The 26,392-nt window shown below is 40.2% G+C and overlaps 2 protein-coding genes across 4 annotated transcripts in view; both read left to right on the top strand.

The window, feature by feature from the left end:
* LOC121814435 (ubiquitin hydrolase B-like) overlaps positions 1–3,361 on the top strand; it is a 3,726-nt gene extending 365 nt beyond the window's left edge. The window contains exons 3-6 of one of the 2 annotated variants that reach the window (XM_042220343.1): positions 835–943; positions 1,040–1,097; positions 1,259–1,416; positions 1,510–3,361. In XM_042220343.1, coding sequence (XP_042076277.1) covers positions 835–943; positions 1,040–1,097; positions 1,259–1,359 — 268 coding nt within the window. In that variant the 3' untranslated portion in view covers positions 1,360–1,416; positions 1,510–3,361. Of the gene's footprint in view, positions 1–834; positions 944–1,039; positions 1,098–1,258; positions 1,417–1,495 lie in introns of both variants that reach the window. The other variant, XM_042220342.1, reaches the window with a different exon arrangement.
* A 9,906-nt stretch (positions 3,362–13,267) lies between these two features.
* Positions 13,268–26,392, top strand: part of LOC102307612 (pleckstrin homology domain-containing family G member 1) — a 60,198-nt gene continuing 47,073 nt past the window's right edge. For both annotated transcript variants that reach the window (XM_005921626.2, XM_005921627.2), the window contains exon 1: positions 13,268–13,503. In XM_005921626.2, coding sequence (XP_005921688.1) covers positions 13,329–13,503 — 175 coding nt within the window. In that variant the 5' untranslated portion in view covers positions 13,268–13,328. The remainder of the gene's footprint in view (positions 13,504–26,392) is intronic.

Here is a 26,392-nt window from a genome sequence, read left to right as displayed (position 1 = left end):
CTTCAAAGCTCATGCATACATGCACATACACTGCTTAGCGTCTTGACATCTTTCCTAATTGTGTGTTCGTGTTTTTACCTTTTTGCAATAGTGTAGCGAAACATTTGAACGATGGAAAAATAACGGAAAATAAAATTCAGACTGTGGACCACTTCGGGTGAGTACACGTAGTGCACGAGGACCAAAGCTCACTTTGTCAAAATGGAGAAAATGAACTATTTTACACTGATACTGTAAACTTTGTGTATGTGTGGCAGGTTTCCAAACACTGCAAACACCTGCTACATGAACTCCTGCCTGCAGAGCCTGCTCAACACTGACGAGTTCATTAGAGACGTCAGCCGTCAGGAGACTTTGTGGAGAGCCAGTCTCAGAAGCTCGGCTCTTAAGGTGCGCTACGTCAACCTTCTACTTTCTTCAAAACCTGAAGAACAAAGATATCTAACACCAGAAATGTCTGTTTATCCTTTCCTTTTTACAGAAGGCTCATGAACATCAGGAACTGTCATGAATCAAGAGATTATTACTTAAAAACGCGCCTAATAGGGCTGCTCGATTATGGCAAAAATGATAATCACGATTATTTTCACTGAAATTGAGATCACGATTATTTGACGATATTTATTTAACCCTTTAAGACCTACTATAGAACCAAGTCCGCCAGAGCTTATATATATTTTTTTACATGTGTAGTGCCATTTGTGGGAGCATTTCAAGTTGCTATACATCAATACAACATTATGCCCTTGAGCAGTCATTTTGCCCCATCTTCGGTTTGTGTTTGACACTCATTCTTCTTATTTTGTACCTTGGGTTTTTTTTCTTTTCTGCCAGAGTTCTCATCTTTCACCTGAAGAGGTTTGGCTTTACAAAAACCCACAAGCTTCAGAAGGTGAATGACCCCGTCAGGCTGCAGAGGGACTTGGTGGTGTCATCCAAACAGGTAAAAACAGACTGCAGAACATCTCAGAGAATCAGCTTAATTATCGCACTGATGTCAGACTTTATGAAACTGATCTTTGGATTTGTTCCTTCTCAGGGTGATGGCCGTTATGAACTCATAAGCATCATTAGTCACTATGGAGGCACAGAATCAGGTAAAACAACTGACTTGTTACAAACAGAAAATGCTACTTTTGAGTGAAGGACTCACACACAAAAGCTTTTGATGTTTTAAGAAGCACTAAGTCCAAACCACTGTTTGCTTGAATCAGTTGACTTTTAGAAGTTGGATTCATTTGTCTTAATGTGATCTCAGGACACTACATCTGTCATTCTGTGCATCCTGAGGAGAGCCCACAGTCTACATCAGATCATTGGCTCACCTATAATGATGCACGGGTGCTCCACACAACTTGATCGGCAGTTTTTGAGGAACAGCAGCAGTCTGCCTACATCCTGTTTTACAAGAGAAACGTAAGAAGACACAGCAGCTGAGAGAATTTTGAAATGTCCTATTACCTTGTTAATCATTTTTCTCTTCATTCTAAAACAGGGTGTGGAAGCAAGTTAGAGCCATCATCGTGCTGAGAAGGAACAACCGTCGTCTCAGACCGCTGGTAAGTATTGCCCTTAGGAGGAAGGGTCCTCCCAGAGAGCCTGGTTCCTCCCAAGATTTCTTCCTCCAGGAGGGAGTTTTTTCTTGCCACCGTCGCCCCACATTCACCGGTCATTCACTAGTAGTGCACCACTACTAGAGATAGTCAGGACCGGTGTTTGGCTTGCTCTCTGGGAACAACAAAAAAATAAACAAATTAATAATAAAATAAAATAAAGATATTATTAATTAATTGATTTTTTTTAAATTAAAATTAATGTAACAACAAAAACAAAAATAACTAATAAAAACTAATTAACTAAGTATTCAACTGTGTTTTGTGAAATTTGTAATGAGTCTCAGTTAAGTTGATGTCACAGAAGTTTCTGAATCAACCATTTAGATTGTTCAACAAACAGATTTACTCAGGTAAAGATGGTAAGCTGGAGCACTGGTACCCTTCTAGTTCAGTTTAAGTTTTTAGACAAATATTCCCTCATTCAGTTGCAGTTTCTGCTTACATTATACATTATTTAGCTGCAAATGTTTAGCTGCAAGTAGCAAAGTCCAAAAGTGACAACATTTCCACTGCACTCTCTCCAGAAATGGCATATAGAACTTTTGATCAAATTAGACATTTATCCTTGAAAAATCCATGAAAATCTTTAATTGTACCTTTTATAACATTGTGGTGGGGCGTGGTCTGCGGTGCCGTGCAGGGAGGGCGGACGCACCTGCACGGCATCCTTAATCACGCCCGCCTAGTTAAAAACACGGGGACTCGGGGGTTTGGGGATTGTTGTGGTGAGATGTAAATAAAGATGGCTCCGAATGATACTCCGTGGTCCCGCCGTGCCTTATTCTCGCCACAAACATTTTAACAAGTTATTGTCTCCTGCTGCATGTTTCTTGTTTTGGCTGAACTTCATCAGCTCAAAAAACACACCGTGCTGTGGTTTACTGAAAGAACTCATGTACAGGACACACTGAAAGCAGGTTTACAACGTTTAATTAACAAAGTCAAGATCAGTTAACAACAGCTGAACGAAAGATTTACTTTTTCTCGTCGGTAAAATGGTCAGATGAGGTCCATGCCAATGTGCTCAAGTGGTACCTCCATTAAGGGCAGTAAGGGCATAAAGGCACCTTTGGAATGGCCAGCTGGTTCACCAGCTGACACCACTGGACACACAACATCAGCGCACATCCAAACAGATTCTTGGCCAGTAAAATCGGTCAATTTTTGGGTCCAGAGTCTTATCTTATTCCAGGTGACCAGCCATCGAGTTGTAACGAGCCACCTAAAAAAATCATTTCTCAGTGGCTCTTCTGCAACCAACAAGTAGATGTGTTCTTCCATTGTACAAGTGTCACGACACGCTCAACATGGTCTGTCATTACAAAATGTGGAAATGTCAGGGCGCACTATTTGACTATCAGCTCTCATCATTTGATCAAAGGGCGAATTGCATAGTGCCATTATCTTCTGTGTAGCGAATTGCTGGAACCGGCAAGCTGAACGCGGCTCAAACGCCACATGTCCCTATTGGCTGTGTGTGCAGCCCTGCATACTGCCCTATTGAGCTACTAAACCCCAACCAATCAGTTTTGAGATTTAAGGGGTATGCTAGCCGCAGCTAACCGCAGCCGTTACTCTATGCATTTCCCCCCGATCTTTCATTTCCACCAGTACTATGGGGTATTTGTGAATATCCATGACTGACCCGGACAGGTCGCCAGCTGGTCTTTGGCCAGGGTGATGGCAGTTTCGAGGTTCACCGGCTAGTGATAGCAGACTCACTTCACTGTCCTGGCCGGTAGCTGCCCCCCCCCCCCCCCCCCCACAAATTTCTCTAGCACTACCATTTTTAGCAATCCAGCCTTTCAAAGTGTGGGGCCAGGCTGCAGCCACCTGGTTTAGGCAGAGGACTGGTCCTCCAGCCCCATTTGCCCCATGAAAGTTGCTGTGATGGTCTTCTGGAGAGACTGATGGCAGCCACTTGCAACAACCGGAGGACACGTTCCTTCCCTGGCCACCAACACACCTCTGCCAAGCGTTGGAAAACTTCCAGGAAAAGCTTGCTGTTGATTTAAGTCAAAATATATTTGCTGATGTTGAGTGTGTGGATATTCAGAAGGACACCCATTCCATAATACATCATTTCCATAAGTGTAAAATCACCAATTATGTTGTCAATAATGTCCAAAAACAACTTGGAGTTTATCACAGATGCGCTTCTTACTACAGTCAGTATATTTTGCATGAAATGGAGTTGAGGAAAATGGTAGAATACTTAATATCAATGTTTTTGAAGACGATGACATTAGGGACATTAGGCGATGTGGTGTTTGGCACCATCACCTCACAGTGTGAAGGTCCTGGGTTAAAAAAAATCCAGGCATGGTCTGTTCTGAGTGCAGTTTAGATGTTCTCACTGTGTACTCTGTCTTTGTCCTGGAGTCCAAAGACATGAATGTTAAATTAACCTATGATTTTAAAATAGGTATGAATGGTTATCTTTTGTTCTGTGTTAGTCCTGCAGTAGACTTGTGATATGTTCAGGGTGTGCTCCACCTTCTGCCTGATGACAGCTGGGATATGGTTAATTCCCTCCACAACCCTGAATTGCATATTTGAATGGATTTATTGCATTCAGATGATAGCACATATCTTAAAGATGTTTCAAAAAGTTGTACAAATAAAAGTATGTCAACATGGCTAAACACCAGTAGACCTAAGTAAGGAAATTGTGGGGAAGGGGAATTTTTTTTTTTAACTTATCAGTATTTCAGTTCTTGAATTCGTTACAGTTTGTGGCTTTTTCATTTAGCTGTGCGGGCATGTTATAGCATTTGCAACTCACAAGTTTGTATAAAGAAGGCAAATCCAAAAAGCACTTCCGTCTGCCAGTAAATCTTAGATGGAAAAGTTTCAGATTGTGATAATAATGGTCCTTGTTTGAGGCTTTAAACACTGCTCCCTTTCTGGCAGACAAAAGCAAAGTTTGTCTGAGGTGAACCAGAAGCTCTTGAGATTTGATGACCTAGACTTCCCCTAATCTCTTTCTCAAGGTTAAGGCTGATGAAGAAAACAGGCTCCCTTTTCCAACGGCCTCCCCATCTTCCACCTTTTTTTTTTTTTCCAACAGCCAAGAGGATTGTGACAGCCAGAGTGTCTGCGATGAAGTTAAATGGGCGGATAGAGTTGCTCTCCTCTGCCCGATATGTGATATGTAAGGCAACTAAAATGCAAGAGACAGTGGAGAAAGAAAGATGGAGCAAGATTAGGAGGAATGTATGTTTGTACGTATTCGTAGTAGATCGGGTTTCTGGGAAATTGAGTAGCAAGTTATATGGGGTTGTCACACTGAAAGAGTTCAGTACAGGTAGACGGAGTCTCAGTTTCTGATTAAAGTGAACTTGTCAAGTTCATGTAGAGAAAAAAAAAAGAGGCACTTGGCTAAAATGTCCACATCTGCTGCTAAATGAGCAGCTTTTTAAAAAGAGCTATGGCTGATATCAGAGATCAAAGGTTTTTGTCCTGCAGACCGATCACAATGAAAAACTTAACTCAAATCTTCTGTTTGTTTCAAAGCAAAGTGGAACCTTATTTAAAGATCGGCTATGCTGACAGCTCGATAACTTTGGAAACCTCACCTTTATACTTGGCCAGCCCATTTGTGTTATTAAAATCCAGATTTATGTGGTTTTTTATTGTTTAAAACATGCTGCACTGACTTCTGGCTGTTGACAACATTTACTGATTCATGAATGGATTAAAGAGAGACGTTCAAAATCCCCTCCGAAGAACACCGAAAGGAACTCCGAGGATTAAATTTGCAATTGTTAGTAGCAGTTTTTGTTTGACCCCAGACAACGAGCAAGGGAAGCCAATGTTAACTAAACAAATATAAGGGATATAACAGATAAGGGATGTGAGAGGTAAGCATAGAAAGGAAGGGGAAATAAAGAAGTCTTTGTAATTTGGTCTTCAGTCACATACAGTGCTTAAAACATTTTTTAAGCCACCACCCAATGTAAGGCTAATGCTACCGCTCCTCTAATTTATAATACTGGTAATTAACAAAATGATGTTTTATGTTTCTGTAATTGTTAATCTACCTGCACTCCCACATTTAAAATGCATTTTTTTGGAGGGGGGTTGTTTTGCTTTTCACAAATTGTCACTATCTTTACCCATTAACCCCTGTGTGCAACTTTGGACAATTTGTGAGAAGGTAAATGTACATATACTGGCATTAATATAGTGCAATAAATCTCACTAAGCACCTCAAGTGTTTTTTTGTTTTTTTTACCGTGCATTGGGTTTTTTGTTTTTACATATATCCATATAGCACAGTGCATTATTTCTATACACTATAATCTGCGTCATACCCAGAGCCACTTTAAAATCACTCATTAACCTAACGTGTATGTGTTTGAACTATGGGAGAAAGCTGGAGTATGTGGAGAGAGCCCACGCAGGAATAATAAATAAAAATAAAGAAGAAGAAAAGAGAGGCGACAAAGAGTGATTCATTTTCTTCCCATGAATCAACAGCAGTCTGCAGAAAAGTTCTCTCTTGAATGTCAGACACTAATGGATTGCGGGGCTGCAGGTGTGTCTTTGCTCCTCTCACGCTGATGGTTTTTACGTAACAGCACAAGTCAGGAATCATTTCTGCAATCATTCTCCATTGGTCACAGAACAAGTGTGGGCAACACATCTCCGGTTATATATGAGATGGAAACTTCTGGCTGGTACGGAAGGACAAACTGGTCACAGACATTTCATAAAAACATGTTCTGGAAATTATCTCATCAACATCCTGGTATCATAACTACAGCCTTTATAATGTGAGATGCGGTTTATGCTGGGACCTCAGCGCCACCCGCTTCTACATCCAGCCTTTCACGGTTGGTTTAACAGAAAGAAAAGAGTTTTGCTGTTTCATCGTTAATCGGTGAATTCAGCAGAATGGTAAAACTGTAAACTCAGAGTATTTCCTGGGATTTCGATGAGGTCAAAGATGGTGATGACAGACCTACTGCAGTTATTTAGATTAGATAGCAGCTTGTTCATTCTCTTTTTTCACTGTTGACATGGTTGGGTTCAGCCACTGATTAGCAGCTTTTGCACAGCTCAACCCACCTCAAATCCCAGAGAAATCCATTTAAATCAACTTAGTTTTTAATGACTTCTTTTATGCATTATTCATACTTTTTCGTCTGATCTGGCTTCCTGTTTACCTCCTGATGATGAACCTTTAAGTCAAGGGAAAAATATAATCAGCTTAAATAAAAATGCCTACTGTACAGATATATTCCTCTCATCTTTTATCTTTTCTACAGTTGCGGCCAAAAGTTTGGGTTTTATTTATTTGGCAATAAAAGTTTTTGAAATTATTTAGATTGTTCTTCATATGTCATAGAAACATACAAAAATCATCTAAATAAAAAGTGAACAGCCAAAGTGCATGGAAATTCTGTTTGTCTTACAGGTGGGACTTTGACTTGAACAAAAATACAAAAACTGCTCTGGAGACAAGTCAAAATATAATAGGTGTATAATTAGTGATATGGTACTATGCAAAAGTCTTGACGCCCCTCATTTCTTTGTATTTTGCTTCCAAGGAGCTAGAATTATTAGTGAAACATGTTAGCTGAAAAATTTACATCTAGTGGCATTGTGTGTATTCTGTCCTTAAAAGATTGAGGAAACTGTGCGGAGGACAGATAAGCAAAATTAAAACAACAACCAAGTTTTTCTATAACGAATGAAAATTTTCTGACAGTCATGTCCTTAAGAAATAAGGTGGAAAATCCAGCAAAGACATGACACAGGAGCTGAAAGATGCATCTGACCCATCAGTTGATACTATTCACTGAAGCCTCATCAGAAATAGTCTCAGTGTCAAGAAGCCATTCTTAAGAAAGGGCATCAAAGAGAAGATATAGTGGCCCGCTAGAGACAAAGCAAGTACAAACTCCAAAACACGTACAAACTCCGAAGCACGCACAAACTCCAAAACACGTACAAACTCCGAAGCACGTACAAATTCCAAAACACAACGGAAGTGCTCCAGGACGCTAGGATCAGTGTTGAGCTCGATTTGCAACATAAACAGCAAGTTTGTTGCAAACACTGGTGGAAAACACCTGCAAGGATAGAACAACCACACTCATATATATTCAAATAATTAATTGTGTAGCCACTATAGGTAACAAAAGCTCAACACTGACCCTAGCGTCCTGAAGCACTTCCGTTGTGTTTTGGAGTTTGTACGTGCTTTGTCTCTGGGCGCCACTGTACAAAAACACTGCCAGTGCATGAAAAGCACACCTGGATAGAAAAGACACAATGGAACATCAGTAGTCATGGACTGGCCTCCCCAGATCCCAGACCTCATCATTAAATGAAGCAGTGTGGGATCATCTTGACAGAGAACAGAACAAGAGGCAGCCAATATTCAAAGAGCTTTTCAATGTCCTTCAAACCTTGAGAACTATTCCTGAAGACAAGAAATAACAAGAAAGCTTGCCTAAGAGATGTCATGCTCGCTCTGGCCAAATTTCCCATTTTCACACAGCAACAGATAAATAAACCAGGGGTCGAGTTTTACACAGTAAAGTATTTTTGTTTTTTATTACTTAGTGTAAAATGTAGATAGTTACATTTTCTTACATGAGGATATTTTATTTATAATTTAAGGAAGTTCCTCAGTTTTAAATTGAACTTCAAACTGGTAACAGACATGCAGAATCTAATTTTCAAAACTGCCATTCATTAATAAAAAAGTAACCAATCCATCTGATTCATCCTCACAGTTAATTACGTTATTGTTACTCTGGCACTCATTGTGATACTATTTTTCTTATTGCAATCACTTTCTTTCTAAAGCATCTCAGAGGGTTTTTTTTTAACATAATTAGCACTCTCACTCATGTGCTACTGTAAGTACAAAAGCCACCAGTATTTTCCCACTGCATCAGCATACATAATGCGGGTACCACACGGACAGTGATCAGAGTTGGCATTACACACCCTCTGAGGCATTTCCTGTGGCGTTTCCTGCTTTCTTCATGGCTTCATGTGCTAATGTCCATTAATCCTGGCACACTCGACAGCTTTTTCTGTCCCAGCGTCTGATAACACAAAGGCGCTCTCTCTCTCACTTTCTGTCTCACAGTCATTGCTCTGGACTGAAAGCAGCAGAGCGGGTCGCCCAGTATTTCTCAGCTGATGGTGGAGATAAGCTTTCCCTTGTGTGTGCCTCCCATGACTTGTGTGTACACATATGAGGGGAAAAAACACTGTATACAGTTCTGCCCTCGGGAAAAAAAGTGTCTGGGAATTGTGAAACTCATGCCAAAGTGTTTTACACTGAAAATATCCGTATTAGTCAAACAGGAAGGGCTAAGATTAAAACTATCGGCTTTGAGCGTTTGATCCTGAAATGCATTTTTCTGTAGTGTTGTGTCTGCAAGGCTTAATGAAAAGATATTCCAAACGTACATTGTTTGTATATGCTCTCTAATCCTAAATGGGATGATGACATCTCAGTCAGGTCTATAATGACGTTTGTTATGGCTGCCCTCATCTTGCCTTCATTTATTGCCTTTGTCTATATGAGCGCAAACACACCTAGTCTATTTTTGGCATCTCATCTGTCACACTGCCCTTTGACACTACAAACACCAGACACCATTTATCTCCTATTGCGTGACTCAGATCAACAGCACTCTTGCCCATGTCTCCTCCACAGTCTGCCACAGATAAGCATTCAATTAACCATTTCACTGGACTATTATGCAATTCACTCACTAATACAGGGACCGGCACTCTGAAAATGATGCCTCCCATGACTTGTGTGTACACATATCGCAATTCTGTTTCAAGGACAATCAGAATCAGAATACTTTAATAATCCCTAAGGAAATTATGTAAATTATTATGTGGGTTAAATAATACAATATATTGCAAACTTTACAAATTTAAGAAATGGCACTAATCTATACAAGGTGAGAATATTAGAGAGGTGATATATTTGACTCTAACCTGTGAACTTTGTCATCTGTTATTTTACTGTAGAGTATGTGCAAAAGGGTGTAACTATTGCAGTGTTTACAGTGTATTAAATGCAGGAGTTTTACAGGGAGATGGCCTCACTGAGCGTGCTCCTGTGACTGGCCAGCACGTCATGGAGTGGGCGGAGGTATTATCCAACATTGTCCTTATCTTGGACAACATCCGCCTCTCATACACCACCCTAAGGGAGTCCAGCTCCATCCCCACAACATTACTGGCCTTGCGGATCAGTTTATTCAGTCTGTTGGCATCTGGGACCGTCAACCTGATGCTCCAGCATGGAACAGCATAGAGGCTAGCACTGGCCACAACAGACTCGCAAAAAATCCTGAGCATTGTCCAACAGATGTTGAAAGACTTCAGCCACCTCAGAAAATAGAGTCGACTCTGGCCCTTCGTGTAGAGTGCAGTGGTGTTTTTAGCCCAGTTCAGTTTATTGTCTATGTGTACTGCAAGGTATTTATAGTCCTCTACAACGTCCACATTGACCCCTCTGGATTGAAACGGGGGTGAAGGTTTTCCTGGTCCTCCTAAAAAGTCCACAATCAGTTCCTTGGTCTTTTGCCACGTTGAGCTGCAGAAGGCTCTGCTAGTACCACAGGTACAAGGAGACCATGCAAACTCAATGCAGAAGGGCCTCGGGCAGCAGGTCCTGGGTTCAAATCCAGTGACTGGCCAAGGCCTTTGTGTATGGAGCTTGTTTGTTCACTCTGTGCCTGCGTGGGTTCTCTCTGTGTACTCCAGATTCTTGACAAAAGCAACAGGCTTTTGTCAAGAAAGCTCTCCAGGGTGTACCCTGCATCCTGCCTTGTGACAAACTCCTCATATCAGATAGCATCATAGTATCACCAGTGAGTACAGCACAGCTCATCAGTGGCAACAAGACCAGAATTGGCCTGATGAAGACTCCAATTAGGACTTTTAACTGTATTTACATTTTACAGCTTTTCCTACTGATAAAGACACCCCACCCCACCCTAACACCACTCATACTGCAACAAAGTAATTAAGTTATAAATAAACAATTAAATGACAGAAAAGTTCCTGTTTCTGTTTGTTTGTTCAAATGGATCCACAGTGAGAAAAAATGACATTTTTCTGTGAATAAACAAAATCTTTCTGTTTTATAATTATATGGTATTCAGGCCAATGCATTACCAGAACCTTTCTCTCTAATTTAACTTTTTAAGATTTAATGGTTACAGCTGCAATGTTAAAAAACATTTGCGTGAGGAATGATGTAAAATAGTGAAAGAAAAAATGTTTAAAAGACAACTGGTAAAAATAGATGGCCGGACAGCGAAAATAAAACAACATCTGTATGTATGCACATAATTAAAACGCATAAACAATGTTAAATGCAGGAAATCTTTATCAGGTCGTCAGGAAGTCGTTTTGAGTGTCCTAGAGTCATCTGAGATAAATTTCTGTTTTGAACAGCACATAATTTTCTCGTGTCACAGAATGTCACATAACACATCAGTCGCTTTGAAGCCTGTAATGTGAAACGAGATTAAACACATTTTTATCAGATGCTGTTTTAATATTTCGGTGCTTAAAAGTGGCGTTCACTCTGAAAATGATAAAATCATGTTGTCAAATCAAAAGCTGAGCAGCATCAGTGCGTGTATACTTTCAAAATGAAACCAAAGGAACAGATTTTATCTGTCACCATCAGCATAGTAGGAATTGTTCTCAATCTGCCCTATAGCTAGGTGCATGTCTGTTTCCACGGACTAAGGGATTTCCACGCTAAAAATGATCAGGCATGTCTCTTCATGTACAGGGAAAAACAGCAATTAACAAGCTATATTTTCTTCCACTGAAAACTAGACACTGACATACTAGAAGGACAGCAATGTAAATAGACAGCTTTGGCATTGTTTGTCAGCTTTTACCTGAGGGAAAATCCTCCTCACTCTCAGGACTTCAGCAGTTTCAGTTGACAATGAAGTCATCTTATTCTGAGAAAGCTGATATCACAGAGAAAAGCTCAGTGGCTAAGCCTGTCCTCTGTGGAATAATCATTCAGGCCATGACCTCCCCAGTGACAAAGATAATACTCACCAGAGAGCATGACACCTATAAATCAAAATGAAAAAAGAATTATCAAAACTGTACAGACAAAAGAATATTGTTCAGTGAGTCACATAAAAGCTACAGATGTAAAACTACCGTCTGTCTGTCAGCAAGGTAAGCAGTAAGGAAAGGCAGGAATGTGAGAAATAACCACAACGCTGTGGAGCTCTAACAATATGGGTTCTTCAGTATGACTATATATGAGCTGTTAGAGATATGTCCTATCCCGCATTCTGTTTTATGCCCAACAATATAGACAGTGGGAAGGTAAGAGGTTATTTTTGGTTTTCCCAGTACAAAATACAAAGACAGTCACTATAAATAATGTATAAGAGATTTAAAATAAAGTGTTTTGAAGTCGTCAAACTACTGGTTGCTTAATGTTTTTCATTAAAAGGACCAATAAAAGGACAATTAGAGAAAGACTGAAGAAATAATGTACAGCACGGTGACTGGAGAAATCCAAGCGCAGCATGCCACCATTAACACCTTACATCCATTGTCAATCACAGTGGAGGAGGGGTGATGGTTTGGGCCTGTTTTACAACCACAGGACTTGGGCATCTTGCAATTATTGACTCAACTACAAACTCCTCTGTAAACCAAAGGAGTCTAGATTAAAGTCTGAATGTATCTGTCTGAATGCTAAACCTTAGATAAAAAAGGATCACGCAACATAACAGTGATCCCAAACAGCAGCAGATCTACAGCAGAATGGTTGAAAAAGAAAATAATCCAAGTGTTGCAATGACACAGTCAAAATCCAGACCTCACCCTGATTGAAATGCTGTGGTGGAACCTATAAGTGAGCTGCGCATAAACAAACGTCCACAAAGCCTCAATGAACTGAAGCAACATCATAAAAAGACTGTCCCTGCACAACGATGTCAGAGACTGATAAATACATAGAGAAAATTATTGCTTCAAATTATTGTTGCTGAAGGTAGTTGCACATGCATCTTAGTGCCTAGTTTTTGATAGGAGTGTAAAAAATTTTATTTTTCAAATGACTGTACAACTACAGAAAAATGCCAACAGTATTTTCATTTTAATGAAATAGAGCAACTGTAGGTCTCTATAATATTTGACGTGCAGATTAAAAAAATAAAACGATTGTTTCCCAAGAAGTCAAACCCGAGACCTCTCCTGAAGTAGAACGAATGCGACTTCTAGGAAGTTGAAACCTACATAGATGGCCTGTTTTCCTTCTTACTAACAGTAAATCCTATTTCATAGCAGAAACTGTCAAACGGGGGCTGTGACTTTAAACATTATCCGATCACGTTGGTAAGCAATGAACATGTTCATTGATGTAGAGTTATATGAATAAGAAAGACAAAATTACACAAACAAATACATAACTAATTAAAAAAAAAATTCACAAAAATCTTAAATATTTTTTTAAAAAATTATAAATATATTTCTTCACCTTTACATCTAAACAGCTCGTTTTATTTATTATTTATTTTAATTAAGTCCAAAAAAGTTTAACTGTTGAGTATCGACGCTGATAAAGTGAGCCGGAAAATGACGCCACGCAAAGGTAACGTCACTGAGATTTTACGACCAGGTAAACGAGGGCGCTGGCAAAGTGAACAGGTGAGCCAGCGTGGCTGCGATTTAATGAAGTGTCGAGGAGGGTTTTCAGCGCTCCAATTCAAGGTTGACATGTCTCCGGTGGCTGCAGGAGGACGAGGATTTGCTCATGTGCCCTCTGCAAAGACACCCGCAACAGAAAACAGCGAGCGGAAACTGCCTCGGTGCACTTTTCGAGCAGGTCCCCCATCAATCCCTTCCCGTGAGTCTAACGAATTGCCCTAAGGTGAAGTTGAAACACGGATCCCGCGCTGTTATCAGCGGAGTGATTTCAGAAACAGGTGTGCTGCGCAGAGGAGTTACTGTGCGTGTGAACAGCCTGCAGGTCAGATCGCAGGACTGGAAGATAATTACTGGCAGATGAACGCTGATAGGAGATAAGGAAGAGACTGCTGGCGGAACAGGTTGCATGAGAATGACTATGAATCAATAACACCGGTTATGTAATGACATGTAGCTAGTGGTAAGCTATGTGACTGGTGAAGTTCTGCTTTTAACAATGTTTGGGTCTTTGATCTTTAAAAAAAAAATCATCTTACAAAGAATCGGTTTTGCTAAAAACTGATGCTCTCTGTACTAAGAAAGAGCTGACAGTTCTGGACACACTCCAGGCTCTTATGAAACGCCAGCAGATGGCTGAAGGAAGTCAAATTTCACCACAGTGTTTTTCTCTCTTTTTGCCACTCACAGGTGACTTTCACACTGAATCACTTTAATCTTTATAAATAATGATTAATGCAGAACATCACCACAAATAACATATTAAGCTTTTGCAGCTTTGACTGACAAGGCACTGTTGTCATCACTGCGACTGTTCCTGCTGTTGTATGCTGGATTAAAGGGATAGTTTAGGTTTTGGGGATGTTTGCTCACTTGTTGAGGGTTAGATGAAAGGTTTGATACCGCTGCTGCTTATGTGCGGGTTGAGGGAAATGAGGGAAGTGGCTAGTTTTGTTCCAGCTGCCAGGAAACCAACATGTTACTGATGCAACACGTTGCCCCCATGGATGCATTATTGAAAAATGGATACAGGACTTAAAGATGGCACCTGCGCGTTTGAATTAATGGTCTTTGTCTCCCTGGGGTTGTTCTGTACCCTCACCTCCAGTATGAGGGGGAGGGAAGGGGATGGACCAGCCACCCGTTAGTATTTGTCTACAAAGAAAGCAGCAGGTATCTGCACATCTCTGAAAAGCAGTTGTGTTTACCCAAGTAACACTAAATCGTCGTTGCAGAGAATCAGTCATTTATGCTGTTAGTTTATTTACCTGTAATAATTTTGTACTGTAAAATGTGGCTATCAAATCTTGCAGTTTTTTCTAATAAGTTCATAGCTTGCTATGTTTGACTGTGATAGAGCGGGTTGTATACCAAGTGGAAGGTCGGTGGGTCGATCCCCGATTTACCCATTTGTTTCGTTTGTTTCTCAGGCACAAATGAAAACGAGCGCAAGATAAACAAAAAAATCAGGTATCAGCAAAACTGATATTTTGATCACAGATATAATCTTTTACAGAAACGCACATCCCTTATTAATATCATAACAGCAAAATTGAGTCACGTGGAAATATTCAGTTAAGCCGCCCGTGTTGCCTTCTTTCGTCACAGTCAGAGGAGGACGGCAGGTGCTGTGCTATTCTAAATCTCGTGAGAATGTAACCTGAGATTTAGTGACCTTAGCACCTTCACCCCCCGTGTAATGTTAAACCCAGGAAAGACAGGACCTCATATCCTGTAATCTAGTCCTGCTGATTTACTGTCTTCTGCTTGTCTAATAACACTGTGGCCCTAAGATTACGTATTACGCCGCCATAGGGATCTATGTTAGCGTAGACCGAAGGATGAAAATGCTAATCAGACTGTAAAATATGTAGGCTTATGTAGCTCATCTTATCTTTGAGTTTAGGATGAGCTGCACCTGTCAAGTAGCTTTCTCTCTGAGTGATGTTTTTACCAAAGTACCTTCAGACAGATGGCTCCAGAGAATGCCTTCGGTCCCACGCTGTATCCAGTTTCTTTCTCACAAAGTTGATCATAAATCACCCCACATTTAAACTAAGGTCCAGGTGATGTGCACTCGAAATATGCATGATGGTTTATAGGAAAGATTGAATGTGTGGCGACTGTGTGCGTACACATGGCTGCGTTTAAGGATAATATTCATACCTTCCTGATGTCCACTGTAATCCAACACTTTTATCTCTGTTCTGCCTGAAGCAGATCCAGATAGCATGTGGAGTTCAAACGCGCTCCAGGCGGAAAGGACTCAGTTGTGCTTCCATAGGAGCCTTGGCACGTATGTGATGTATTCTTGATGAGAAGAGCTGCTACTATGCATTCTGGGAGACCGATACAGAAGCACAGCTGATTAAAAACACAAACAGGAAATGACCTATTTTGTCCACTGTTGTTTTCATCTCCACTCCTTTTGTTTCATTTTAAACAACCTCAAGTATAGATGCAATTTCACAGCAGTTCGATTTTAGGACTTGTTGAATCTCCATTCCCTGCTTAAGGCCACTGTTGTTGGTATTTTGTAATTGTTCCTGGTAAATTGTCAGTGTTGAGAGATGTGATAGGCTGCTGTTTTTCCAGTCTCTGCTGAAGCCGAGGAAGAGGGCAGCGAGTTTTTGTGTTGGGGGTCGTGACCTTCCCTGCTGGGAGGTCACATGTAGGAGCTGAGGCGTGAAGGAGTTGACAAAGGGGATTCCAAGGAAGATGTGAAGAGAAGAGGTTGAAAAATATGAGGCAAAAAGTTTACCCGTCAGCTGTTTGACCTTTCAATAACTTTCTTCACTGTTGTTTATAGATCATTTTTACCCTCGAACTCGAAGCAGCAATGGCTTCTGTATATAGTATGCATGAAGATTGCTACAACAGTGAGCGGATGAAAACTGGTGAAATAAGCAACAAAAGGCCTCCAGCTTCCATCATCACCTGACTTTGTCTTAATCAGGCAACGTGGGCTTCAGCTGCACAGCTGAATGACCTTTCTTGCTTGTCATACAGGAAAAGGAAATGAGCTTTGCTAACAGCACATCCAGCTCTAATTTAAACTTCTTTGTAGAGACATACAAAGTGCACACTCTTAAAATCTTTAAATTTAGCATAAATTATAGGTAGTATTGTCAACCTTTTACTAAAAAACATGAAAAGCTTTACCACCACTTTTCCATCAAAAGGTGCTCATCTGTGAAGTGCTTAATAACAACAACAGAGAACAAATGCCTGTCATTTTTACTCTACCTGCCGTGAGTGGAGATGCAAACAGTGGTGTTGGCCTTGTCTGAAATGCAAAGCATGTCCTTTCACATGCAAAGCTGCGTAAGGAGAAGGGCGCACATGAATGTTTGGTTTATTTGGACAAGTTCTGATCGCCCCCGCGCATGTTTGTGTGTTTTTAAAAATGTCGTCCCGTTGCTTTGATGGATGAACTTGTGCTGCTCTGACTGCAGCTTCCTGTTATAATTTCCAAAATGCCTGTGATTGTCTGTGTGCGTGAATGTCAGTCCACAAAAAGGTTGATGGATATCACCATGTGCTTCCTATTTTATAGGAAGGTGTGTGTGTGTGTGTGTGTGTCTCCACGTCCAACCCCTGACAAGAGCTGTTGGACATGCAGAGACCTGCTTTGTGTTGAACCGGGATATTTTTGGACTGTTGTTACTGCGAGACAGAGAACTTTTAAACTTCCTTTTCAAAACCAAAAGATACTTTTTTTTTTTATTATTATTATTATTCCTCAGGTCTGGGTTACTGGATTGTCTGTTTACCACCAGACTTCCATCTTTCTATTCATAGTGTAGAGCTTTGCATAAAGTGTTTTTGTAGTAGGTGCTGACAGTGGAAAAAGCGACCAGGTGGTTTCATGGAAACACCTGCAGGAAAATAGTTCACTGTACTCTTGAGATTTGAGGATGAAAGATTCTCTTGAAGTTAAAAAGGATACTGTCCGCTGTCAGGACTTTCTCTAGCTATAAAACTGGGCTAACCTCCTTGTCTGAGTGCTAAATACCAGACATGCAAAACTTTGAGTTGATTGATTGATGATGGTGAATGTGGTTTGAACAGACAAGACCAAAGAGCTTTTTGGCCATAAGTACCATGTGTGACATTTGTTCAACAGCTAAAACTTGTCCAAAATTGGGTCATGCAATTGATCTCATTAATGGAGATCGTTTGTTTTTGTTTTTTTTTCATTAAATTTTGAATTAAAGGATATTGAACTATTAAAAAGGAATTAAATTAATGATGTATACAAAGTAAAACAGTCGTGTTCACTGTCAGACTGTGCAATATAGACAGACTGGTATGGCATCTAAATAGCTTAGTATTATTTAGATCTTTTAGTTTAGATGTTTATGAGACTGCGTGTGTCCGTCTTTGTTACACAGAGGAAAAGAGACACTGGGATTACAAACTGCATCATTTTACCTGAGCAGTCTAAGGAGCACATATAGAAATGATGCCCCCTTTGCACACTTCATGCATCTACTTCACATGTTAAATGAAGCGTGGCTGGGATTATTTGTGTAAATTCGCTGTGTGTCACAAACCATTCTGTGCATCTGATAACAGAGATGGGTTTCTGTATTTGCTCAGCAGGCAAAGACATTCCAGGAGACATACCTGTAGTCTGTGATTTAAGTGCGTGTGTCTGCTCAAGCTTTTTCTATACTACTAACCACTACTTAAAGTACTTAGAGATATGCTGTAAAAACATGTTTTACCTAATTACAAGGTTTGCGACGGGGAGAGGGAAAGTTTGGCCCACTGACTTTAGTATTTGGCATGAGGTGCAAGTATGAAAATACTTTAAGTGTGGCTTCACAGCAACTTTAAGACCCACCTAGTTGAATAAGAAGTGTTAAGAGAAAGATTACCATGAATGAAGGTAGACCTATAGTAAAATAGCCGATGACCCCAATATGTAATTTAATTTAAAATTCATATTGGTTGGTATAGAACAGAAGTATAGTATGTAAAGTTCTGTACAAAAGTGTTGTGCCACCCTTATTTCTTTGTATGTGTGCAGCAATTTATTGAAACATGTGCAAACATACATGGAAATACAGCACATAAGCAAACACAGTTTCATAGTGAGTGAAAGCAAGTTTTCAAAATTTAATTTGAAAGTTGATATTTGGTCTGACCGTCTTTTTTGGGTTTGGGTTCCTTGTCAGTTTCATAAGATCTCTAACACCACTGGCTCAAATGCAGCCTCACATCTAAGAGCCTCTGTCACGTTTTGCAGATTTTTAGATTTGATGAAAGAAATAGAAACAAATTGTTTTTCTGACACATTGCTAGTAACAAAGTTTACAGATACAAATGCTTTGTTACTGTACTTAAGTAGAATTTTCAGGTATCTGTACTTTACTTGAGTATTTTTGTCTGAAAACGTTTTACTTTTACTCCCTACATATTTATAGAGTGTGCAGTTTGTCACACAGTGTGCTGCTACCTAAAACTCCAGCTGCTGTACTTCAAAGGGTTCTGCCTGACTGAGAGCTAACTTCACTGAGAGATGGAGGAAGAAAACAAAGATAAGACAGGAGATAATCAGGTTAGTCTGCAGTACTGTGGTGAATACACAGTAAAGCAATATATTGGACTGCTGAACAGTGGCTGTGATGCTCATGGTTAGATTTAGGTTAGAGGTTATATCAAGCATAGCAGAGATGAATTTCCATTTAAGGTGAATATGCTTATTTGAATTAACTGAATTCCAAATTTATATTGTGTAGTGTAAAAACAGTATAGTGTCAGTGTAGGGAATGGTCATCGGCAATGACAGCTTGTCAAACATCTGTTGTTGGGTTCCCCACCTGCTAAATCCCACTGTGACTCCTGATTACTGTTTAGGTGTGGAGGGAAAGTCACACAGTCAAAAAGGTTAGCTTGAATCTGAATTTCAAGGAGGTACTTTTTACTTTCTTATTTTGATTACAATTCTGAGCCTGTACTTTTTCACTTTTACTTGAGTACAAAGTTGCTTCGGTACTTCAACTTTTACTGGAGTGTAGTTTCACGCTGGTATCTTTACTTCTACTTAAGTAAAGGAAGTCTGTACTTTTGCCAGCTTTGCTTATATGTAGAAACATCACTGGTTTGTTTCTTGGGTTATTTTCCTTTTTCATGCTTGAATGATCTATAGGTCAGTGTTAAGTGACTTCACACAAACATGAAAAATGTCTTCTATATACAGCCAGACTGAAATTGAAAGTGAAAAAGTCTTGCAGTACTATTGCTCAAGACCAAAATTAAAAAATAATACAATAAAATCTGGCTCCTTGGAAGCAAAATATGAAGTTATTATATTTGTAAAGCTACACACACTTTCATGCACCGGTTTCCAAAGACCTTTGAGCTTTCTGAAGCTTGAGTAGTACTTAAAATATTCAGTACAAACAACTCACCGGATGCACTTACACCACATCTTAAATATGAAAGAATTACTATTTGAATTTACTGACAGCAACTGTACACTTGTGTCCACTGCGCCGGCTTTTCAAAGGATCCGCCTATGCACTTGCACGTCCCAGTCCATTGCTCCCTGCTGATTGTACCGTGTAAACCAAAGGCTAAAAGGTTGGAGGGCAGGGCCAGGGTGAGACTGAAATACTTGCTGAAATGCTGCTCCAAATGCAGGAGTCTAATTCCAGGTTGTAAGAAAGTAATCCTGATTGAAGTCCATATATGGGAATGGAGCTCCATCCAAATACTCACTTATTGTACATTGACACTATCACTGCATGCTAAGGGTGTGTATACATTATCAGGGGTTGACTGTTTTGGTTTGCATTTCTTACTAAGTGCGTCTCAAGTCCCATCTGTGTCCTGGTCTGCACTCAGTGTGTGGCAGTAGAGAGCTAATTCACTATAATAAGGGCATGTAAACATACATGCTTATCAAGTGGGTAATTATGGCACTTTGTCCTTTGTGGTGTGTGCAAGTGTGTGTGCCTACTTCACCCCATTGATGGTTCAAGGTTCAGTTTATTCATCCATTAAAAACACAGCAATCACAGCACTCCCATCCAATCAACCAATGATTATTTACATAAGATATCTTTAAAAATGCAAGGTTTATTCTACAGCTAGGTGTTTATACATATTTGCCTAACACATATTTGTATTTTGATGTTTTTATCGTCTCGCCACATGTGTAGTTTATCCAGTTTTGGCCATGCCATACTGCTCAGCGGAGTGACGAAAGAAAGGCCTGCAAGTTGAAATTATAAGTGTAGGATGTGAGGTGATGTTCTGTAAAAGCAAACCTTTGAGTGGGGGAGGCAGTTTTAGAGTAGCTGTTTGCTTCTAACTGGTGAAGTCTTAGTGCAGGATTAAGCCAAGCTCCCACACTCCACCCTGAGAACAAACCCCCATGAGGCGTTTTCTTCAAACTTTATCATGTTCATCTGTATTTAAAAAGAAGGCGGGCATATTCTTGCTAAGTTTATCAGTTTGGAACTCTTATTGGGAAACTATGCAGAGATAAATGCTGTGGTAGAAAATGAATTCCTCTAGTTACATTTAAATACCCATTAGAAATGTTTCCCATCCTTAAGAATGGCATCATTTTTTGTAGATTCGGCTAAAGAAATGGGAACAAATTGTTTTTGTGACACACTCCACACAAGTTCATAAAGGTATCTTTGCCAAGTTGTTTATTATGTGTAACACAATAACACTGTTTCATCCCTTTGAGTTGGGTTCCTTTTTATGCTTGAATGATTCAAAGGTCAGTATCTGTGTGTGTACCTGTGTGCCAACTTTCTGAACTGGTCATGTACGAGGAGTTTGCCAGGATTTGGTGTGTTATAATAAAACGTGTCACCCCGATTTTACATTTCAAATGGTTTGTAAGTGTTTGAGTTGTTTTTTTTTAATACATTAATGGTCTTTATTCAATATCTCACTTAATCAATGTGATTGTGACGGCACCTTTCAAAATATTGGTGGATTCCCCTAATTTTCCTGGGCATTATGTCTGTCAATGTTTTACTAAAAAAAACCTGAGATTTCATCAGGTATGAATAAGAGAGATTAAAGTCTGATGACTGAGGTTAAAGCTATGCAAGTGACAAGGGTGGTTTTGTTGGGAGATTATACTTTCTATTTCAATGGCTCAGTGACTAAAACATTTTGAATGTTTGGTTGTGTTGTGTCATGTGCCGCACTAGTTGCATTTCTCATCAAGTTTTTCACGATTACCCGTTTATTTTTCTGCTTCCCATCTTAGAAGAAAGCTTGTCTGTATTTCAAAAAACAAACAAGAAAGACTAATTATCAATAGTTGAAATGATAAAATTGACAGAATTTAAATAAAAACGTAATTTGACTCATTCCTGTTTGATCGTCACAAACGCTGTCGTGTGGGCTGGAAGAGCAACCGCCAACCCTGTGATAAGTAGATGTGGTACCTCAGAGTCTATAGACATACCCAACAATGTGATAATAAGGCTATTTTAAGGAAGTGGGAGAAAGGATTAGGCAAATAACATGACTACTTATTTTCTACTTGGTGTAAATTTATACTAGAAAATAAAGGCAGAGTTTGAGTAGTCGGTGTGCTATCAATCCAAGCAATTAGTCGGCCTTCTGTTGTTTAGAGAATAAATCCTTTTGCACATTAGCTTTAGACTTTAGCACTTTTTTATATTAACATCCTATCAGAATTTTATTCTGTGTGGTGTGTCGCACTTAACAACTACAGAATGACACCCAGCTAAAGCAGAAAATGAATGTGTGCCATTGTTGGGCTGAGTGCCTCCCTCCCTTCTCCTCATGTCCCCTTCTGTGTGGCCTGGCTTCTTTCCCTGCTGATTTTGTTGTCTTCAGTCGCACCCCAAAAATACCCTGCGCTATTTCTGGCACGTATTCATTTTAATGTACATGTGAAAAGTACTGCCAGCTGACTAAGGCGGAGAGCAAAAGAAAAAGAGTGCGTCTGTTTAAAAAATGCTGAGGAAAAAAATGGAAAGCTGTGGAAAGGAAGTTGGCAAATTGAAACTAACAAACCTTTTTTAAGCTTATGGGCCAAATTATAGACTAACCAGCTTCCTTTTATTTGGCCAAAATATCCCAAATACGTTTTGTTTTGGGGCTACACTTGCAAATCTGAAAGTTTTCATTTGCTTACTTGTGTTTTTACGGGAGGTTAAGTGAAGTGAATGGTTATATTCGGATGTTCCCAGTGGCTGTATTAACTTGAACATCAGGTGTGTGACCTATGGATCGAACCAGGTGATCCAGAAAGGTGTGTAAAGTGTGCAACTCACATATTTGTGCCTCATTGTTTTGTCTTCAAAACATTCGAGTAGCTAACAGCAGGCTGTCAAATGGACTTTGAAAATGAGGTTATGTTGTGTTGCTGAATATATAAAGTACTAAAACAATCAGACTGGATTATGCTGTAAATTTATGAGAACTTTTCTAAGAATTGCCCTTTGACATCAACATGTGTCTGCTGTCATAAAGACAACTATTCTGAGAGCAACACAATTCTTTCCATGTAGTGTTGGAAAAGGATTAAAGACATTTATTATTTTTTTGAGAGCGGTGTTTAAGTTAGCGGAGTCTTCCACATGAATACCAGAATATAAGGTTTCTCTTGTTGCATTCTAACAGCGTAATCAGGCCTGACGTAGTCAGTGATCACTTTATTGTGCAGGAAGAGAGTTCAGGGTACCTCAAGCCAACATTGTCACGTGTAGTTGTAAACAATTCGGTTTGTGAATGTGCAGCTTCTGCTGAATTTGATGAGCTTCGTGGTGTTTCAGCATGCTGTTTACTTGTCTGGCCTACAATGGCAAATGAAAGTAACAAAAGAATGTACCAGTACCAGGCCACCTATACATTGCACATAGAAACCCATGCAACGAAGCTCCTGGCGCGCAGTTTTTATGCTGATGTTACTATAATGATACAGTTGATGGTGGACTATCTGGACAAGAAGTAATTTCACAAACTGAGTTGTTGCAATGGTGGCATCCTTTTGCATTTTCACAGTCAAATTAATTGAACTCTTTCAAATGACCTCTTCTGTCATAAATGTCTCTAATTTCTGCATGATTAGGTGCTTGAGTTACTCTTATACACTATACAACAGGTCTGAAAACACCTGAATTCAATAGCAGAATTGATCTCGTGATCGGTCACTTTAGGTGGCAGTAGGAAAGTTTGAGCTGAGTTTTCTGGCCTACAGGAGAAGAATGAAGATGGGCAAAACAATTTTGGGGTAAAAACACCATAGTTATTGCAAATAACTGTAGTGTATGTTTAATTATTAGCTCCAGATATTAACCTTGATATAAGAGAAGGGCAAAGGTTCAATCCTGGCGAGTAAAAGCTTGTCACACAGACACAGTTGGTCTCTAGCTCTTGACTTAACAGCAGTTCCTAGTTTTCATCTCCATTCCTGTATTTAGCTGATCTTTCAGCACTCAGCAACTTCAAACACAGAGTGACACACTGACTGTAATATGGAAAATTCCTCACACAGAGGTATAGGACTATCTGTAAAGTACAAAAAAAAGAGTGTGCATGACAAGATGGCAGATGTGGACTTTCCACACTAATCCAATATTCTGGAGAGAATAGTGTGGCTATGAGCTACATCTTTTGTAAATTTGCGAATGCTTAAAGAGAACAGAGGTGGCCCATGAAGTGAAGCAAGGGGGGTCTATTCCTAACGATAGCTTGGCCTGAACAGGCTGCAAACATAAAAGTAATTTATTTCACTGACATAGAAAAGAGAGAAGCCCCCCCTCCCTTCCTCCAGCTTTCTTTTTTTTTTCTCCTATGCTCCCCCTCATCCAGCTCTCCCACTCAGCAGCTGTTCCTCTCACTTTCCGCCCTCCCTCCACCCCACCCCGCATCCCTGCATGCCCACCCTGCTCCCCCTCCTCCTCCTCTGGCCCCAGTGCGATGGCTTTGTTTTATTGTTGCGCAGCGTTTGGCAGGGAAACCCCCGTCTGGAGTGGGGCAGGGGTCCGACTCCCTCTGAGCACTGGGGTGTAGCATTGTGGATGCCCAAATAAGCAAAGGATTAGTGGAGCCAGTTGGGCATTTGGTTTCTAAATGAGCTTTATGATGAGTTTAAGTGGTTAGTTTTGGACATTTTTCAACACTTTGCACTTGTTGTGAAAATGTAGTCCACTCATTTTTTTTATCTATTTATTTTTTGTAACTGAGTCAAATGAACCTGTGATTAATGTGAGTGAGGAAAAACATCTCTTGAGCCTAAATTGCAACCCTTGTTGCTGACTCTGTATGTTTTACTTTCTCTGTAAATAAAAGGCTCAGTCCCATATTTTTCTGGTTTGCTTGGCTTAGGAAAAACATGTATCACATGTCAGCACACACAGACAGACAGCAGATCAAGATCTGTAAAGCTGGTCCAAAAAAGGAGGAAAAAGAAATCCCCCGTCCAAGACAGGAAACAAACAACAATTTATTTGTGGTGTTGACAAACGACTGTTTCCTGTACCGAGGAGAAAATATGTAGAGGGAGGGGGAATCGGGAGCAGCTTTCATTCCAACAGTGCCAGCCAAAAAGTACAAGTACAGCCCCCAAATGAAAACTTAAGGATGTGTGTTTATCCTCTAACCACCTTCCTGTGGTGTGTATGCGTGCATGTTTGTTTCTTGCTATGGCAGATTCTTTTTGGCACTTGATGGTACTGTTGAGCTCGAGTTGGATGTCTCTTCCCGTAGGTCTTACTCTGTTTTTAAATGCAGAATAATTTTATTTTATTTAGCAAATCACTAGATTTCAACTGGTGTTCTTCTACATTTTGGAAGCCAGGTTAGAAAATCACATTATAGGTCATGTGTTTATGTGGCTGATGTCAATTTATGAGTCATATTTTTAACTACTTTAATTTATATTATTGTCTACCTGGATCTGATTTATGGGTTTCTGTGGTGAGGATGGTGGGTTAGTGGCTTGAAAATGAAGCCGTACCGGTTTCCTGTTCCCCTACTCTGTCCTACCACTGTAGCCCTGTGGCTTGCTGGTGGAGGGTTGGGAAGATAATGGTCTAAGCTGTTTACACTGGAGAGGCCTTTTTGAGCAGTTCTTGTGCTCATAGGAAGTAACTTGCTGAAAGGGCTGAGGTATTATAGTATTTGGGGAATCAGAGTTTATTGCGCATGCATTTCGTTTATTTTGTTTAGGAGCAGCTGTGTTAGGCCCTACAAAGACGTAGGGCCTAACACAGCTGCTGGAGAGTGAAGGGCTCTATTGTGTCACGAGATGACATCTTCAGCACTTAACCCGGTGTCCAGTTATGCCAGGAGAAGTCAGCAGAACAGCAAGTCTGTGCTGATTTGCATGCAGGCATATATGAATTAATTCGAGTTTGGTATCCGGGAGTACGGCTTTGTGCACGAGCATAGAGTGCTAGTGCAAGAATGTCATTCTGTGTAACAGGTGGCATCGGCTTTTTTTCTTATTTGGATCCTGAACAAGGCCTGTCAATAGTGTGTGTGTGTGTGTGTGTGTGTGTGTGTGTGTGTGTTACATATATGGATTGGCCATTGTGCCCTTGGTCCTCAGCAGATGTGGTCTGAACAATGAGCTGGGTGAATAAAAGGAAGTGGTGTATAAATAGCCTCTTACGTCTGCATGAGTGGACTCCGTGTGTTCGTGAGATCCTGTTTGATGTGACTGAAATGTACGATAGGAAGTTGCACTGTCGAGCGCTCCACAGGTGCCATTTGGTGGACTTTTATATACATTCCCAGAACATCAGTATTTTGTATGGCTTTGATTTCATGCCCGGTGTGTCTGTTTTTGGAGAGTTTTTCTCTTCTTTTGAGTGATTCTCACCTGAGAACACACAGTAAGTACTAAAAGGCTCATCAGTGCTGTGTAAAAACTTTGCAGGTCCTTTTAAGCCCCTACAGACAGCTCATAATGAGCTGTGAAGCTCAGAAACTCGTCTCTAAATCACATCCTGGTGATAAGTGCACATGGGGACCGGTGCTAAAAATAAACAAGCCTACTCCCTCTTCTATCTAGCTTTCCCTTCGTCTCTCTTGTAGCCTCTCAACAGACAGACTTGCACCTTTCTGTGGTTCAT

Source organism: Haplochromis burtoni, unplaced genomic scaffold (assembly GCF_018398535.1).
Source record: "Haplochromis burtoni strain Fernald_Lab_line unplaced genomic scaffold, NCSU_Asbu1 Contig_47, whole genome shotgun sequence".
NCBI lineage: Eukaryota > Metazoa > Chordata > Actinopteri > Cichliformes > Cichlidae > Haplochromis > Haplochromis burtoni.
The sequence above is the reverse complement of the archived record's forward strand: the minus strand, read 5'-3'. Positions and strand labels throughout refer to the sequence as shown.